This window comes from Thamnophis elegans, chromosome 4, assembly GCF_009769535.1.
Source record: "Thamnophis elegans isolate rThaEle1 chromosome 4, rThaEle1.pri, whole genome shotgun sequence".
NCBI lineage: Eukaryota > Metazoa > Chordata > Lepidosauria > Squamata > Colubridae > Thamnophis > Thamnophis elegans.
Genome location: NC_045544.1, coordinates 12,133,202 through 12,153,485, shown reverse-complemented (window position 1 = coordinate 12,153,485; position 20,284 = coordinate 12,133,202). Strand labels below are relative to the sequence as shown.

The 20,284-nt window shown below is 36.7% G+C and overlaps 1 protein-coding gene across 1 annotated transcript in view; it reads right to left on the bottom strand.

Moving 5' to 3' along the window:
* Positions 1–20,284, bottom strand: part of COL19A1 (collagen type XIX alpha 1 chain) — a 178,822-nt gene that overhangs the window by 104,432 nt on the left and 54,106 nt on the right. The window contains exons 9-11 of the mRNA XM_032215170.1: positions 16,591–16,644; positions 13,190–13,243; positions 1,282–1,326 (exon numbers count right to left, since the gene is read on the bottom strand). Of these exons, the coding sequence (XP_032071061.1) occupies positions 1,282–1,326; positions 13,190–13,243; positions 16,591–16,644 (153 nt within the window). The remainder of the gene's footprint in view (positions 1–1,281; positions 1,327–13,189; positions 13,244–16,590; positions 16,645–20,284) is intronic.

Sequence of the window (20,284 nt, the reverse complement as noted above, 5' to 3'; positions counted from 1 at the left end):
GCACATCTTTTTTATAATTGTGGTTATATAATTATCAAGGATTATGGAATTATTAAAAAGATAGGATGTTTAGTAATGAACATGTCAGAAGAGGTGTCAGGCCTGCATTTATATTCCTTTAGAATTTTGGCCTGCCACACTTTCTCTTATTTCATTATGCTGTTTCTTTAGTATAGTTGATGGGAGGGGGAATAGACAAGAGTGAGATTGTGGAATGTATTATTTACATTCTTTACTAGAAGCCAAGGTCATCCTTTGTCTCCGCACTTTCATGCCTGACCGGAAGCAGCTGGGTGGAGACGCCAGGGTGGAAGAAGAAGATTGGACCATGTGATGGATTGTGGGTGTGGGGACAAGATCATGAACTTTTAACTGGGTGGGATTCTGATGTAACTTCCAGAGTTGGAATCTCACAGCACAATGCCAACATGCCTGCCTTATTAAATTGGAACTTTAAGCATAGTTTTGCCTTCGACTCTGATTTAATTCTGCATGATATTTGGAACGATGACAACAGGTTTGAGGCAGTTTGGGAATTTAGCCATGAAGCTGATTCAGACCACAGCCGGACATTATACTTCTACGTAACTAACATGGCGGGCATTTTCTGAAAGTAAAATGGGATGGGGATAGGGCAAGGACAGATATATCCTCATGAAACACAGAAAAATGTTAGCATTGTTTTTCAGGGATATTCTCAAAATAAAGTTAAGAATTGGGTCTCAAAACCCTGGAGCAATGTTTCTCAACTCAGCAACTTGAAAAGTGTGGACTTCAACCCCGAGAATTCCTCAGTCAACATGAGGCATCAGATGTATGCATGAGAATATGCAATGAACAAGAGAATTAAGCATATGAACAAATAAATGGAATGGAAGAAAAAGCAGACAAAAACCTAAATAAATAATTGCCTGTTTTGTTAATTAATTTTTTTCCCTTGAAGCTGGCCTGAAAATGAAAAACAATGCAGAATTTTTTGAAAAGAGTTAATTGGCTAGTTGCTATATATCTAACTATTATTAGCAAACTCATAACATCTGTCTTTTGGGGTAAGTCTTAAAATAAAATACGATTGGTTGCCACAATCCAATGAAAACATCAATAATTTAAACATTTTAAACTAATAATCTTATTATTAGTCACTTTTAATTAAAGTATGTGTCTTTTGTTCACACAGGGCAGGAATTTGTATACAAAATAACAAGAGATGATATCAAATAAAGTTGAAAATTATTACACCACATCATGCAAAATCAATTTGCAAAAATCAATATAATTTACCTTTTCTCCCACTTCACCTTTGTTCCCTTTCAAGCCATGTTCACCCTACATTTGAGAGAAATAGAAAAAGTCATTATTGTTTTTAAATTGCTATACAGTATTTTAAGTGAAAATTCTGCTTAAAGATTATTTTTAAACAATAACCAAATATAGTTTTAATTCACAACAAAAGAGATAGACTTCTTTCCATCTATTTTTTAATCACCTTCATCTGGAAAAATGCTAAGGTTATATAATTTTTGCATCATTAAAACAGAACATTTCAAAACATAATCACTTTGAACAGAAAAAAAATCAACTTCACAGAAAATTCCCACTACATTTTGACAAAAGAAAGTTTTCCCTGAGTAAATTGAATTGTACTTAGCATTTTTCAACATGCAACAAAAATGGTTATATCTTCAGAACTTCCTACAACATTATATTTTGAAAGACAGCCCTTACCAACATATATTTTACCGAAGTACCCATTGGTGCTAATAAACTTTAGAAGTTCACCACAGCACTGAGCATATTCTTTTTGTTTTATCAAAATAATTTCATACAAATGGCAAGTATAAAAACATGATTGAATATAATTGGTCACTGTTGTGGTATTCATACTGACAACACCGTTGCAGTAGATAAACATTAAATGCCATTTCTATCACCATATATTTTATAAGTAATAGAATAGCTGAGTTTTAGGATTTCTATTTTATGCTTGAAATTTGGTAACGTTTGCATGCAAGCTCTGTTTTCTATAAAAAGCATTCATTATTCCAGATAAAAGAACTGCTTTTACAAGCACTCATGGCTTACAAAATGAAAGGTGTAGCTTTCTGACAAAAGTTAAATAATTATTTAAAAAAATAGTAACCATTCGATAAAAATGTCTACATGTTGTAGGCAATTTTACCATTGGTAAAATTATTAATTCTATGAAAACACACACCATGTTATTTTTAGATCAGCTTTCTACAGATGTTGGATTAATAAATTCTCCATTTTCTAGTAAGAATGTTGGCAATATTGGAATTCTTGGAGTCAAGGTTCAATGTACTGAAAGATGGCAGACTTGCAAAGACAATAGCAAAGACTTGCCAGCAAATGAGTTGTTTTTATACTTGTATTCTTAACAGATTTATTACAGTAAAAATAAATAGTGGGAAAACAAGGATGACTTCCAATGGAAGATGATTCTATTGGGCACTTAAGTTCTAGGATTAATATGTAGAAATACACAAACCAGAAATATACCCTCTAAATTGAAAGAGCTTCCATACTACAGTCCAATAGCATTTCACTATTTTCTTTCTCAGAAGAAGAAAAGGAGTTATGGAAAAATACACAAGGATTCTCAATGGAAGATGGCAGAACTGTGTCCTCTGTAAAATTCTGTGTGGGAGGTAGAGAGATTTTACAATAAAAATCTCACCTGGAAGGCTATGCTGTCTTATTGATGTTATCACAACAAATAGAAACTTTATTTCTCTGGGATCTTAAGATGGACATTTTAACTTGAATGTTTACAACTTCTACAAATAACAGAATAAAAAGTTATCTCTCATTGACATTTGGACTACTGTAACTTGTTCATTAATATAAATAATTGCACAATCACTACAAACTTTTACTTGACAAAACAGCAACATTAAATATCCTTTTTACTTTTACAACTGGATTTAAAAGATTAGAGTCAAACAATTAATGGCATATTTTCTATAGAATGTGTAATTGGATTACTTATGAGCTTATTTATCTACTTATGATACTTAATCTTTCCATTAAGGAGTGAAGGATGATATAAATGATAGAGTTTAGATAAAATATGGCAAATATAAATCTTATTTTACTATTACTATGAATTTTTTTAATTAGCCTGAAACAGAGGGACTTTAGTAAGACAACTGGACAGATTTAATGGCCAATTTTTACTCCTCTTACATAGAAGGTACTAGTTTTCTATGTGCTACGTAAAAATGTGAAGGAAATGGAAGGACGGAATAAGAATGGAATCTCTAAAGACTATAAATTGTCTCCACAGGAAAAGTACCCTTCCTGATAGCTACATCAATAAGTAATATTAACATAGCTTGCTCCTATTATAGCAGGTGATGCTATTTAAATAAAAAAATTCCAAATATTTTTAATAAAACTGTAATATTGAAGATGGTAAAGATTTTGTTCATTGTGGATAAATCAGGTATTGCCTGATTTATTAAACTTTAATGCTAAAATTCAGGCAGTAATCCTGCCATGGAATTACAAATTATTGATCCTATGAAAACTACTTTCATATAGGCAGTGTCAGGCTTGGATAGTATTAGATTACCAAAAGACATCTGAGATGTACATTCATATAAACTGGAATTGGCAGAGGTGGCTGGAGTTAGAAGAGGGTTTCAATTTGATGCCATGCAAATTGCTATAGAATGTTTTGGTCAAATACACAATACAATAATACAATAGCAGAGTTGGAAGGAACCTTGGAGGTCTTGTAGTCCAACCCTCTGCCTAGGCAGGAAACCCTATACCGTTCCAGACAAATGACTATCCAACACCTTCTTAAAGACTTCCAGTGTTGGGGCATTCACAACTTCTGGAGGAAACTGTTCCACTGATTAATTGTTCTAACTGTCAGGAAATTTCTCCTCAGTTCTAAGTTGCTTCTCTCCTTGATTAGTTTCCACCCATTGCTTCTTGTCTTGCCCTCAGGTGCTTTGGAGAATAGTTTGACTCCCTCTTCTTTGTGGCAACCCCGGAGATATTGGAAGACTGCTATCGTGTCTCCCCTGGTCTTTCTTTTCATTAAACTAGACATATCCAGTTCCTGCAACCGTTCTTCATATGTTTTAGTCTCCAGTACCCTAATCATCTTTGTTGCTCTTCTCTGCACTCTTTCTAGAGTCTCCACATCTTTTCTACATCGTGCTGACCAAAACTGAATGCAGTATTCCAAGTGTGGCCTTACCAAGGCATTATAAAGTGGTATTAACACTTCACGTGATCTTGATTCTATTCCTTTGTTTATGCAGCCTAGAACTGTGTTGGCTTTTTTGGCAGCTGCTGCACACTGCTGGCTCATATTTAAAAGGTTGTCCACTAGGACTCCGAGATCCCTCTCACAGTTACTACTATTGAGCAAGGTACCACCTATACTGTACCTGTGCATTTTGTTTTTCTTGCCTAAATGTAGAACCTTACTTTGTTCAGCATTGAATTTCATTTTATAAGATAGTGCCCAATGTTCAAGTTTGTCAAGATCCTTCTGTATCTTAAGCCTGTCTTCTGGAGTGTTGGCTATTCCTGCCAGCTTGGTGTCATCTCCAAATTTGATGAGTTCCCCATTTATCCCCTCATCTAAATCATTGATGAAGATGTTGAAGAGCACTGGGCCTAAATCAGAGCCTTGGGGTACTCCACTGCATACTTCCCTCCAGGTAGATGCAGTTCCATTGAGGATTCCACGTTGAGTGTGGTTGGTCAACCAGTCACGGATCCATCTGGTAGTGATGCTATCCAACCCACATTCTTCTACTTATCTAGTACTAGGTTATGGTCTACCTTATCAAATTCCTTACTGAAGTCCAAGTAAACTATAACAACGACATTCCTCTGGTCCACTAATTTTGTCACTTTGTCAAAGAATGCAATAAGATTAGTCTGGCATGATCTGTTTTTGACAAACCTATGTTGGCTTTTGGCTATTCCTTTGTTTACTTCTAGGTGTTCGCTAATTCGTTGCTTGATTATCTTTTCCAGAATCTTTCCTGGTATTGAGGTCAGGCTGATAGGTCTATAGTTTCCTGGATCTATTTTTTTCCCCTTTTTTGAAGATGGGAAACCACATCAGCTCTTTTCCAGTTCTCTGGCAGTTCCCCTGTGCTCCAGGATCTCTGAAAGATATAGTTCAATAGTTCTGAGATCTCGTCTGCCAGTTCCTTCAGAACCCTGGGGTGTAATCCATCTGGTCCTGGTGATTTGACCTTATCTAGCGTAGACAGGTGCTCACTTACCATTTTCTTCCCTATTTTAATTTGTGTTCCTGATTTTTGTGGTGCTGTTTTTGATAGGTTGGACTGTTTTATCTCTTTGTGTAAAGACAGATGCAAATAATGAGTTAAATACTTCTGCTTTCTCCCTGTTGCTTGTCACTTTCTTGCCACTTTCTCACAGCAATGGACCAATTGTTTCCATAACCCTTTTCCTGTTTTTAACATGTTGGAAGAAGCTTTTTTTCGTTATTTTTTACTTTTGTGACAAGCCTTTCTTCATTGTGAGCCTTAGCTTTCCTTACTTCATCCTTACAGGCTCGGGCTATTTGCTGATATTCTGCCTTAGTTTTGTCCCCCTCTTTCCACTTTTTATACTTAACTTTTTTGTCTTTCAATTTATCAGAGAGTTCTCTATGCAGCCATGCTGGTTTATTTTGGGAGCTGTTATTTTTCTTCTTCGTTGGTATTGTGCTAGACTGAGCTTTTGTAATCTCATTTTTCAAAATTTCCCAAGCTTCTTGAGTTGTTTTTCCCTTGAGGATTCTCATCCATGGAATTCTTCCCAAACTCTCTCTAAGTTTATTGAAATTAGCTCTCTTAAAATCCAAACTCTAGTTTGACTTTGTTCTACTACTTGTGTTTGCATAATGCTGAATTCCAATATTGCATGGTCACTTGCCCCCAGGGTTCCTATGGCTTCAACACCTTCTATCATTTCCTCTCTGTTAGTGAGAATTAAGTCGAATATACCTGATACCCTTGTTCCCTTCTCTACTTTTTGGGAAACAAAGTTGTCTGCTAGGTTCATTAGGAACCTGTTGGATCTTCCACTTGGTGCAGAGTTTGTTTCCCAGTTGATGTCCTGGTAGTTAAAATCCCCCATTACTATTGTGGTGTGCTTCCTACATATCTTAGTTAGCTGACTAGCAAAAAGTTCATCTACTTCCTCTGCTTGGTTGGGTGGCCTGTAGTATAGGCCTATGGAAATGTCATTTCCCCCCAACCTTTAATATTGACTCAAATGCATTCAAGATAGTGCTCATCATTGTTTTTTTTTTAAATAAAAACAAACAAATCATCCTCCATTACAAATTGTAGAACGTGCATCAATTGGTTACAAAGAGCTTTTGTGCATCCCTTACACAGTCATCACCTCTGATTCATATCAAATTATCTATTTTACATCACATATATTTATATATATTGCTATCATCATGCATCATCCTTCATATGACTATAGTTGTTTTAACGTCCCTTTATAACAAGCATTCCAAAATGTAAAACAAAACCACATAGTGGCATTCCCTTATCTATTTTCAATATCATCCAACCACATTATACCTTTATAACACATTCAAAATAAAAAATAATTATGTTTAATAACAAAAATTTTAGACCTCTTTTCTTAATCATTGTTTACAATTTATATCCAATTTCCCTTTTATCCTGTCAATACAAATTATTACATTATTATCATTATCAGTCATTTATTTAACGATAGTTTGACTACGTTTAACTTACTTTTTTCACCATTTAAATTTTTTTACCAAATTTTCTATCAAACCAATACATACACACACACACTCACACACCACATACACACACACATTATTATCATTATCAATTATTTATCTAACTTTATCCATTAAAACTACATTTTTAACATAATGCTCTAATTAAAAAAAAAATTAAACCTCTTTTCTTAATCATTGTTTACAATTTATATCCAATTTTCCCTTTTATCATGTCAATACAAATTATTACATTATCATTATCAGTCATTTATTTTACAATAGTTTGACTGTGTTTAACTTACTTTTCCCCCATTTTTCACCATTTAAAAATTTATACCAAATTTCTTCTTATCAAACCAATACATATGTGCGCATTGTTATCATTATCAATTATTTATCTAACTTTATCATTATCACTACATTTTTTACATAATGCTCTAATTTTAACTAAATTTAACTAGTGTTTTATTATTAATTTTCATATCTTAATCTGTGTCTTTCCAGTAATAGTGTAGTCCTATTTCTTTTGCCATTTGGGTAATTGGTCTTCTGGTTATTTCCTTAATCAAATTTGTTTGGACTTTTCTTCACAACTTGTTGCTTATTACATATCATGTAAAATCTTGAAACCCTCCATAAGCTTCCTTAATCAGTTTATTTTTGGTTATCAGTAGTGTTTTTGTCAACATTTCTCTCCTTAAGTCCATCCATTCTTCTCTTTTTCATCTTCTATACCTTGAAATCTGTAGTAAAGCACCTTTCCATCTATCTTCCCTTTCCTTGTTCCACTCTTTCCATCTCCAACCACACTCAGTTCACTGTCAATATCCACGGTTATCTTGACTCTTTGTTCATTTTTCCCCTGGGTTTTTAGGACTCCAGCCTCCACTTTTTCTATTTGCTGAATATCTTCTATTTGCTAAGTATCTTCCATTTTTCCATCAGGTTTTGCCACATTAAAGTTTATATTTTCAATATTTTCCAATCTCTTCTCAATTCTCCCTGTTGTTTCTAATAATTTTTGAATTCCAGACATAATTGGTTGTAATGTTATGGTTTCTTTTTGAAGTCATGTCATCCTTCCAATTAATAAGCACTGCCACTCTAGTTTAAAAACAAATCTTTGTTTTCACTTCTTTCCAGCTAGCAACAAGCATCCAGAGAGCACCTGTGTAAACAACCCATGCTCTTCTCTATAAACAAGCTGAAGCCTTTGAAGTGCAAGGTCAAAATGATCAAAGGGAAAAAAGAAAAAGCAATGTTTTCAGGTCTCAATCTCCAACCTCCAAGTGGCAGTATAACTTCTTTTCCCTCTAAGGTTACTACCCTCTTTATATACCTTTTAAATCTTCTTTATGTTTCAGGCTTAGAAGAAACAAAGTTCTTAAATGAAACCAAATAAAAAGAAAAAATCCATCCCATCCAGTATTGTAAAAGTAAAGGAAAGGATTTAATCCATAAATAAAAAAAGAAATAGAAGAAGAAAATCCAAAACTTTCACTTTAAAAAGTAAAAAATATTCACAAAACTTCCATCGATAGAAAAAGAAAAGATAACATACTGTCCAATAATGCTTAATTCCACCGCTTATTTCCTTTTCCTTACCAATTTAATTTAACTTCAATCTTTTTTTGGGCAGTCTTTTATAAAAATAAGATTTCCTCACCAGATGGACACACTTTCTCTTTCCACTTTTCTTCCCATTGCGGAGCTGTCCTGACTTCAGCAGCTTGAGACTGTGCTTTTTGTCACCAGCTAGAAGAGATTCTCTTGGATCAATCAGGGACTTTGCCATGTCCCTGAGATCAGCAAGACGTACTCTTCTCTGTCACTGTCTCTTTGGGATGGTTTAGGTACAGATGGACTGTCCAGCGGCAAAAGTGTCGATTGTGATCTTGGAGCTCCGAGATTGTACGTCGTGTCATCGTGATGTCAGCTCCTTTCTCCAATTCTCATCATTGTTGTGCTCTATTTCTGTAGAGATGTAGTTATTTCTTATACATAGTGCAACTCCACCTCCTCTTTTATTTGGTCCATTTCTTTTAAATAATTTAAATCCTTCAAGCTGTATGCTCCTTTTGTGGGTTTCATCCCACCAAGTTTCTGTAATGGCAACAATATCTTATCTCCCCTCATTTACTTGAATTTCTAATTCACCCTGTTTATTCCTCATATTCTGTGCATTAGTGTACAGACATTTGAGCCCATTTCGATTGACCCTGTGTTTACTGTCTACATAACCTGTGTTATGCCTGACTGCCCTTATTTTCTTGCCACGTATTATTCATGCACATGGTATGGCACTCACTATTAAATGCTTGGTTTTGCTTGACAGCAGGACTGATAATCTTATCTGCACAAATGTCTATGTTACATGCACTGATAACCCTATGAGTTTTAGATTGCTGGAGACAGAAATGTTCTGTATCAATTAATTCTCTGTCCCCGCTGTTCAGTTTAAATGTTTATCCAGAAAATCTGTGAATTTAATGCCACATAACTTAGTCCCTAAGGGTGCAAACCATCTCTTTTGTACAGTTTTTCATTGGAGCAGCTGCAGGCATCATGACTAATTCCCTTTTACACCACTCCTTTAGCCACACATTAAACTCTGCTACACGCTGGCTCATCCCTTTTTGTTCCTTATATACTGGTAAAACCTCTGAAAAGATAAGCCTACAACCTACACTACTAAGTTCATACCCCAAGCTCTGGAAATCATTCTTCACAGAAAGTACATCTTTTTGGGACAGATCATTTGTGCCAAGATGTGTAATAGCATCAACATCACAGTCCTTACTTGCATTCTTGACTATCTTAAGAATACATCTCTTGTCTCTGCTGGCAGTAGCACCTGGCAGACACCTGACCTCTTTTAAAACCTCCATATCCTTTCCTAAATTTACACGCCTTACGACTGAATCACCAACCAGAAGGTGACTTCTCTTTTTACACACCTTGATCTTCTTGTGCGACTGATGTGTGATACCTGGATCCCCATTTCACTTTTCCAAAGAAAGTTCTTCATTTAGGACCACGATCCCCTGCTTATTTGAGTCATCATTATCACAACTACCTTGACCTGTCTCTTTAAGGTCAGCAAGGGTGCTATATCTGTTATGCTGGATCACAGCAAAAGCTTTGTGTTTATGGTTCACAGCTCTCACCCTGCCAGATCCCACGGTTGTCCAGACTGCTCTTCTCCTGCAGGACCTTTGGGGTAGAGGGGGCTAATAGCGTGGCATCTCCATAGTGTGGAATGGCCGAATTGGATTTCCTCCTTTTTTAATTGGATTAGAATGTGATATTCTAATTGGATTAGAATGTGATATTATCAACCTTCAGCCAAAGTTATTAGAAATTAAATGATTGGAACTCATCCAAGATACCATTTATCTTATGCTATATTTAATTTGAATTTGGACCTTTGGTTTATTTTAGCAAGCAATCAGAATAGATTTTGAATAAAAAAAACTAGTGGGAATTGAATCACACTTTTTATTACATAGTAACAATGTTATACCATCAAAAACCTGTCTCTCTTTCACAGCCAAATAAATCAAGTGATGCGTGTAGATTGTGCACATTCACTTGCATGGTTATTGGAGAGAAGCCTTGTCCAGAATATTGATTTCAGAAAGCATTTATGGAACAGGTCACCAATAAATTTTATTCTCTGTTCATAGATAAATTTGAAGCAGTTGAATCTGGCTAGCCACATTTCTGGCATATAACCAGCAAAAATATAACTATAAAACTCTCCCTGCTATCTGCTTGAAAAATACCCCACGTTTGTGCACTTGGAACTTATTTTACACCCCATTGCTGGATAAAGACTTCGGGGTTCTCCCTAAAATCTAGCATCACAGCAGAAGTTGGCTTTTCCAGCAAGCCAGCCTGACCTGAACAAAACAAAATAAATTATTGATCACTATTAATTTTAATTCAATTTTTTTTTTAAAAAAATGTCATTGTCGATTTTAATTGGGTTTGGGATATTCTATTTATTTTTTTTAACTTTTGTATTATGTGCTTCTTTTAATGTTGTATGCCACCCTGAGTCCTTGGGAGAAGGGCGGCATATAAATCTAATAAAACTAAACCTAAAAATTGAGGACAAAAGTTGCTGTTTTGCCCCAGGGTCCAAAGTGAAAGAAAGGAAGTTCTGGATATTAGAAAATATTTTTTTTCATTTTATTTGACATTTATAGGCCGCCCTTTTCCCTGAGGGGACTTACAATTTATAGGAAGGGAGTGCAAGACAAAACACAAAAAGAAAATGTGAAATATAATAAAATAAAACAATAAAACACAACATTCATTCAGCATTCGGGTGGGGCGAGAATTAGGGTCTTATCCCCAGGCCTGACGGGATAGCCAGATCTTAAGGGCTGTGTGGAAGGTCTGGACGGTGGTGAGGGTACGAATCTCCACGGGGAGATCGTTCCAAAGCGTCGGAGCTGCTACTGAGAAGGCTCTCCTCCGCGTAGTCGCCAGTCGGCACTGACTGGCGGATGGAATTCGGAGGAGGCCTACTCTATGCGATCTGATGGGACGGAGGGAGGTTATTATGTTAAATGTTTCTTCTTCCTTAAGTCCTGTCATGCTGCCTCACTGTGGTGGAGGCAGGTGTTCCTGGGAAGGATTATGAAGAACACCAAGCGTGGCAACTCCCAGCACAGTTTCCCAACACATGAAGATCATCCCAGTTGCTCAGTTAAACCAAGCATGCACCTATATCAGAGGGTGAATGAAGATTATCACTTTAGTGACTAAAAAAATGATGCCAAAGCACTATTTCATAATGCACGAGGGAAGAGTAATGCATAATGCAGAGTGGAATGGAAGTGATGAGGCTTTCGAACTTTGGCATTGGAAAATATTCCTGAGAATATGAGAGACAACCAAGAAAAGAAACAAATCATCTTACAGTTTTCACTTGAGCCACAAATGTCCGTCCCCCCCCGCAATCTTGATTTTCTTTTTTTTTTAATGATTGTGATATTGTTTTAATTACTGATTCTATGCTGCCCAGAGTTACATTCAATGAAATGGGTGGCTACATAAGTTTGTTGAATGAATGAATGAGTTCAGATTATCCTATTGTGGAGACCAGGGGTGGGTTTCGACCGGTTCGCACTGATCCCTGCGATCCGGTTGGTCGCCGAACCCAGAAGTAAGTAACTTCCGGAAACGGCGAACCCCCCCCGCGCCCGCGCGCGCCCGCACACCCGCGCCCGCTCCTTACCCGGTTTTTACGAATTCTGCGCTTCTACGCATGCGCAGAACGCATACAGCGCCTGCGCGATCCTCCAGGAGCAGCTGGAGCATTGCGCGGATGCTAGTACGCATGCGCACACCGTGTGTGTGCGCGAGGACGCCACGTGCGTGCGCGAGGACGCCGCATGTGTGCGCAAGGATGCCGCGTGCGTGCGCGAGGACGCCGCCGGCCTCGTTCCAACCGAACCGGTTGGAACGGGGCGAGAAACCCACCCCTGGTGGAGACATTATGTGAAAAACTCTTGAGCATTGATCATGCTGGGGAAAATAGAGGGGGGAAAAAAGAATAACCAAAAGAAAGGTGAATGTACTTGATTAGACAATCTGAACGGCCAAGTCAGGAATAGATCATTCTAAAGAAGGTTGATCTGTGGGGTTACTATGGGTTGACACCAACCTGGTGGTATATAATTATAAAAATCATGAATGTATTTATATTTTCTTCCTATTTTACTTGGTATTTGATAATGTTAAATAAATAGAATATATTTCCTATATAAAAACTTGTAGTAAAAAGGGAAGATGGCTACTATTCTGACAGCCAAACGCTAACTGTTGTGGCCCAGCAGGAGTCGTTGGAGCTGCCACCAGACTCCAACAGTGAGGGGCCCTCTGAGTCGGCTCTGGAAGATGTGGAGGACCCTGGACAGGCGTCCGACTCCGAGCAGGGCGCAGAGAGGCTGGTTGGCCACCAGGAGGCACCTGAGCCTTGGACCAGTGGGGAGGAGACAAGGGAGAGTGAGCCGGAGGCCAGTAGTGAGTTGTTCCTGGATGCACGCCATCGAAGAGCTACTAGGTGTCAGGAACAATTACACAATTACAGGAGGTAATTGCACTCAGCTGATGGTCATTAGGCTCCTCTCCAGACTATAAAAAGGCTACTTGTGCACACTCCCCTTTTTGCAGAAGTCAACACAGAATTGAATGTCGGAGCACTTTGTGTGAGCTTGGCAGGCTGGATTGCTGCCAAGCCTTATCTGTGTTTATTGCTGCCCAATCTTGTCTGTGCTGGGTTGCTGCCAAGGACCTGATTGTCTGTTAATTAAATGCCGTAATTTATCTCTGGCTTGGAGTGTGCTTTGGTGTGGAACGAGGGGGGTCAGAACAGCTAACTATGGACCCAAAGGTTATATGTACCTTTTCACCAGAAGTACCAGGAACACCAGGAACACCAATCAGACCATCTTCTCCCTAAAACAAATTGTAAACTGCATCAACTCTTATTCATTGGTCATTAAAAATGTATTGTATTATGAACAAATACAAATAATTGTAACAAAATATTATAATTTCTTATTATTAAGGACTATTGATGTTTTTAAACTAAGAAAACTGACACGCTGAGGAAGGTTAATGATCTTCATGTTTGCCAAATAGATAAAATATTTTATCTATTTACGATAGAACTTGGCCTGCTTTTCAAGACAAGCAATTCTGAATAAGAATTTGACAACTAATACACAATGTAGCATTTGTAACATTCAGTATTTGAATTACTCAGCTTGCATCTCAGAACATTTAACAATGTTTGTGCACTAAGTGAATCACATGTGGAGATATTGAAAATACAGTGCAGGACTCGTTATGTAACTTTACAGGTGTCCTGATGAGGATGCCTTCCATTTTTCATTCTCTTTTCCATTGCTTATACTGTCATTTTTTCTTACTATAATAAATCTATTATGGGAGATAAAAACAGAATACTTCACAATAACTAGTACTAGCTGCTCTTCATAACCCCCTGCTCCTATCTTAACAGCTGAGATTTATTTATTTCTATACTCTTCTTTAGCAAACAAAGCCATATGGTAAGGATTATAGCAATAGCAATAGCAGTAGACTTATATACCGCTTCATAGGCCTTTCAGGCCTCTCTAAGCGGTTTACAGAGAGTCAGCATATTGCCCCCAACAATCTGGGTCCTCATTTTACCCACCTCGGAAGGATGGAAGGCTGAGTCAACCCTGAGCCGGTGAGATTTGAACCGCTGACCTGCTGATCTAGCAGTAGCCTGCAGTGCTGCATTTAACCACTGCGCCACCTTGGCTCTTGTTAAAGTTAAAGTTAAAGTTAAATTAGGAGTTAAAGTTCTTCCTGCAGCCCTCCCTGTCTTTTAATTTCCAGCAGAATATCAAAGACACGACAAGGTACTTGGTACCTCCAGGATGGAGAAGAAACATGAACTTCTATTGCTATTGGAAGCTTGGAGAAAAGTGAAAAGATCATAAATCAAATATCATAAATATTGAAAGATCAAATAAATGACTTAAATCTTTTGCACAGTGTGATGTTTGAAACTGTTTAGAACCAATATCTGTCTAACTTGGGAATAATTCCATATAAAAGAATGATGTACTTCTTGAAGATGAGATGAAGATGCACTCACTGAATTCTAAACAATTTTCATTGACTTCCATTATTAGGCCAGCTGACCTCTAATCTAGGATGGAAAAAAAAATCCTCAATTCTGTAGCAATGCATAGAGCAGATTTTTGTAACCTGGATATTCTCCAGTTGTGTAGACTTCAACTCCTAGATTTCTTAACTCCAGCTGCTTGGAAGTTTCTAGGAATTGATGTCTACATAACAGACGATTGGAAAGGCTGATATGGACTGCTAATATTGATTCTGAAAGGGAAAATATTTATCAATTTAAAATTAAAACAATGACCAGGTCTAACAGAAATCATAAATGAATAGATTTTTCCATCCATAATATTTTTATTCATTGCACCACTACTATTTTTCTTGAACATGAAATTATAGAAATGACTAGAATGCAATTTTGCAATATAACTAAGGTGTGATTATATGGATTTTTTTTAGAACTGGCTTGTAACATTGCTGTGACTGCAGTTACTGTTCTCTCGTGAACATGCTTGTTAGCTGGTGATCGTGTTTGGAAAATTTAAAACTGCCTACTTAAAAATCACTCCAAAACTTTCTCTAGTAGACATTTTTCCTGGCACCATCAGACCTTTCTAAAAGTGGTGAAGAAAAATAAAAGGAGACATATGCCTGGAGAGTGTGTTGCTTGTTATTGATTGATTTAGATTTGTAGGCCACCTAATCAGAAAATTCTAGGCAGCATACATAAATACTTTTCAAAAACCTATAAAACATACAGAGAAGTGCAGAATATTTTGTGGGATGGGGGGATAGGTAATACACTCAAATACCAATCATCCATCCTCTACCAGTCAGGATCACAAATCACTTGTCTTCAGGTTTATGTGAAAAGCCAGTTTTTAAAAACTTTTCTAAAGGATGGAGCCCAACAAACTTTTGGGAGGATAGTTTTCCAAAAGGCAGGAGCAATAACAGAATAGTAATCACTCTGCATTCTTCAAGGCAGCACTAATTAATCAATGAGAAGTGGAAAATTCCCACTCTGTCAGATTTGAATGGATGGGCAGATCATCCCATAAACAATCTGGCTCTGAGCCCTATAGACATAATAGCTGACAATCGCCATCTTGAATGGCAGCCAGACATCCACTGACAATCAGTGCAACACAGAGAACAATAGGTCAGATCCAGTGGTGGGATTCAGCCAGTTCGCACCTATTCGGGAGAACCGGTTGGTAACTTTCTAAGTAGTTCAGAGAACCGATTGTTGGAAGAAATCTCCTTTTGTTTTTTTCCACTTTACAGGGCTAATCCTGTAAGGAAGGCAGGAAGGAAACATTCTAGTGTTGTTTCTAGCCTCATCTTTATTGCCCTGCTTACAGAAACTGCCTCTCCGGTTAACCCTTATTACATTGTAACAGCTAAGGTGAAGCGCCCATCAACCTGAGTGATCTTGAGTTAGCCACGCCCACCCAGTCACATGATCACTGAGCCCCACCTACCCAGATGGTCATTAGGGCAGAGAACCGGTTGTTAAATTATTTGAATCCCACCAGTGATCAGATCAAAATATTAAGATGCACCATAATTGCTTATGAAACCAAGTTCTGTGGTAGTTTCTGAGTTGTCGTACAAGAATCCAGATAAAAGGTGACTATGAATGGGATTTTCTAGCCCCACAAAATTGTTTTCCAATAATGGAAATATTATATAATGATAGCAATAGCAATAGCAGTTAGACTTATATACCGCTTCATAGGGCTTTCAGCCCTCTCTAAGCGGTTTACAGAGTCAGCATATTGCCCCCACAGTCTGGGTCCTCATTTTACCCACCTCGGAAGGATGGAAGGCTGAGTCAACCTTGAGCCGATGAGATTTGAACCGCCGAACTGCAGCTAACAGTCAGCTGAAGTGGCTGCAGTACTGCACTCTAACCACTGCACCACCTCGGCTCTATTCAAATATTAAACATAAACTACATTTAACATCTGCCCTGCATCCCCTGTCCAGCCTATTTTAAAAAATATTCAGAATTGTAGAGCCTGGTTGTTTACAGATTGATTGTTCTAAAACTGTACAAATAATCCTTACATTTTAAAAAAAATATCTAAGTAGCTGTAACCTATGTTCATTTTGGTCCTACTGGTTCTGAAAATGGTCCAAGAGCTCCTTTAAGACAGGAATCCTACCTTTGTTCCAGGTAAACCAGGAATCCCATTTTCTCCTTTAGCTCCTTCTTCACCCTAGACAAATTAAATGTAACTTTAAGTAAGTTGCTCAAGTTGTAAAATATTTAATAAACAATTTAACCTTCCAAATGCGGTTTGACCATGCAGTGTTATTGATAATAATAAACCTATAAGGACAAGAACACAATGAATAATCTGTAATTTTGTATAGTGACTTGAAAAGTGTTATAACTCTGAGAATGTAGATATGCCTTTTCCACTAAATGATATTTTCTAAAGTCATATTTTGTGGAATGTTTTGCAAATTCATTAAACGTAGATTCTGCAGTGGAAAAGCCGAGAATTCAATGCAGTAGCATCTGTTTAGGTAGGTGTCAATTTCAGGCAGAGGTTGACCTCCTTATTCCTTTCAATGTCCAATGACCTTCAATGGAGAAGTCAGAACAGCCTCTTGACTAAGAAATCCGGAGAATTGATAATCCAATAAGGTTGTGTTTTTCTCTTGGTTGTCAGCTAGCAAACAAGAAATGAAGGTGAAATATTAAGAAGGGCAAGTCTTCAGATTTTGTCAGGAGTCTTCAGTCTGTCCAGACTGGTCCTTCAATTTTCCATGAAAGGTAGGTTTCAACAAGAGGTGTCTTCAGCTGAGATCTATGAATGCTATGTTATACTCTTCTTTCTATTCCGTACCCATATTTTTCTAACTACGATTCACCTCTTTTCAAAATTCTAACCTGTAGTTCTTCACCAGTTATAATTCGTAAATGAATCCTGCAGTTGGGCCATTTGGAAATCCAAGGATGAATGAAAATAGGGACTATTTGGTAAACGGGTGCTCAGAAAAAGGCATGTGTTTTCAAGTATATTGCGGTTTAAGCATAATATAGGTGGACAAGAACTAAGCATATCAGGAAAAAGGGTAGATAAAGTTTAATACAGTGGGGAAAGAGTAGTTAAATATGTGTAGGAAAACCTGAAGAAGTAGAGGTAAGAAAATTGGTGCTGAATAAATGTATATGGAAGATAAATGTGAGTGGCCAGAATGAAAGAATCATACTATGGTGGTTTGCCTATATAGAAAGAACGAATGAATTGCAAAGAAAGAATGAATGGATCAAAAGGAACAGGAAGATCAAGGTAATGGTGTAAATTACTTTTAAGCATTCTTTTCTTTTTCTTATTCATTTAATTTCTTTGATTCACTGTATCTAAACTCTTCTTGTTTTTTAATCGCAAAAAGAATAGCTTGAAAAGAGGGTGTATATTTAATTACTATAATTCATCTCCATAAACTTTGAGATATATACTACCTGTATTTGCATAACATATTAAAAGTTTGGGTATTTTAACTTACAGAGTGGTACAAATGGAACTCTTACGTCAAACTCTGGTTAAGTTAAAGCATAGCACCTAATGCTTACCATTTTTTTTTACAAGGTCTCTGAAAAAAATTCAAACGCGTGCACATCAAAATGGACACAAAAGTAATCCTCAAATCTGTGTTGGTTCCAATTCCAGATGGGTCATGCTGCAACTTTTATTTTAAAAAATGTTTGCAGCAAAAATGGAAAATAATGGGAAATGTGGGCTAGTTATTTATTTTGGTACTGTAATCAAGATGACTGCTTAATCATCCAAGTCTGCCCTTGATTTGCTGTGCAGTAAATTACCAGATAAGTACCTTACTTGTTGTTTGTGCTGGACATGGCTCAACATTTTATACAAATACATTAACTAATTTATTTCCATTAACAATATGATTAATTGCAGTTTGTCTAGATTCAACAAATGGAGCAAATGCTGTTAATCATAAATGAAAACAAACATCCCCCCCCCTTAATACTGAAATAGAGGAAAAAGAAAGGACATAGGCACAATAGTAGCGATGGTCTGTTTTTATCATGCTAAACTATAATTTAGGTTTACAGCCAAAGCAGTGAAATGATTCAAACATTTCTACAGGAACTTCAGAAAAGACAGTTTTTCCTTAATAAATGCATCATTCCATAAATACATTCAGGCCAAATCTAATCCTAACATTTTATAATTCATTCGAAACCAATGTAGCACCTAACTTTTCACTTAATATTTCCTATTCTGCCATGTGCTTCTGTAAAAACAGTTATTCTTTTAGCATCTGCATTAATAAAGGGATATTTAAAACATTAGCTATACTTTTTTTTTTACCAGCACTAGCAGTAACCAATTAAATGAGCAAAATCCCCAGTCCATCATGAAAATAAAGACAGAATCTGCAACAAAATCTGAGATAAGCCTTTTTTTTTTCAAAATTGGACACTGGGGCATATTTCCAATCATTATTCCTAAAAGTATGAGCAGGCTATAATTGGTAGAAAGCAATTAGCCAAGGGACAAAGTTTGTATTATTTTTTAAAAGGCATTTCTGCAAGTCACTATGTCTTTTATGTACAGAAAATTGCTTCCATAAAAACATCCTGCAGCTTTTATACCTGCCTTCTTAAATCACACTTTTCATTCAGAGATATTCAAAGATCTGCACCTGTAAAATCCAGCTGTTAGCCCTTACTTGTTGGCATGTGAGCAGGGGGTTGAGCAAATCAAGTCACACATGCTGCACTCACTCCAGAAATTCAAATCCAGTGAATCAAAGTAATGATGTTTAGTGCTTTCCATTGAATGGTTTAAATGTAAGCATGTTCAGTTCACTCAGTCTCATCAGCAGGACAACATTTTAAATGACTTCATGCTATTAGCAAGCCCTACAGTATTTAAAAAGAAGAGTAACGTAGGCAGAAATGACTTGTGTCAGCTTTTTTGGCTACCCACAGAATCCGTCTTATATTTTCTGTATTGTTTCAAAAAAAAAAAAAAAATTAGCCAGGCTACAAGCTTGTTTGATATCAGTATTGGTACATCCTGGATCTTCTGAATTTATGCACAACTCTGTGTCTGATACTCATATTTAAAAGAATAAGGCTGATTATCGCAATAACTAAAATGATACTAAATATGGACTCAGTTGTTTCATAACTATAATAAATAAATAAACTTTGGTCATTAAATGGCTAGTAAATAAAGGAAAAAAACCAAAAACCAAATCTGAAGTAATTCATTCTTGCAACTGTGTAACTTAAAAGATCAAATTTAACAAGGCATTCAGCTCAACCGTACCTGATGTACAGTAGGATACTAACATTGCCAAAAGGTAGTTTTGTGCCACATTGATTATTTTTTTAATATACTTTTTTTTATTTTCCACTTTCATAACATACAATCACATGTATACTATTACATAGCCAATATCCTATTGTATTAAGTAGTAATTACATCAGTTCCTCTTGTCATCAACGCCCAAAAAGATAAAAACCCCTTATTAGCTCTTCTGCTCTCCATACACCTCTTTCTTCTACCTCTCTCCTACCTCCTTTCTTCCCTCCATCATCCTTTCCTACTCTACTTCCCCTTCTTTTCTCCTTCTCCTCTCTCTTCATTCCACTCCTCCTTATCCTCCTCATCTTCCCCCCTTACCCTCTCTCCTATCCCTCTCTTCCTAACTTTCTTCTCTCCTCTGTTTCCCACTCTTCCTCTTATTGGTGTATTTCAGCTTCTGAACAACTCCATTCTATGTTGATGGTATTTATGCTTCCATATCAATATACTTAACATATCTTAGTTTTTAAAAAAATAAGAGAAGACAGTATGTATGTACAAT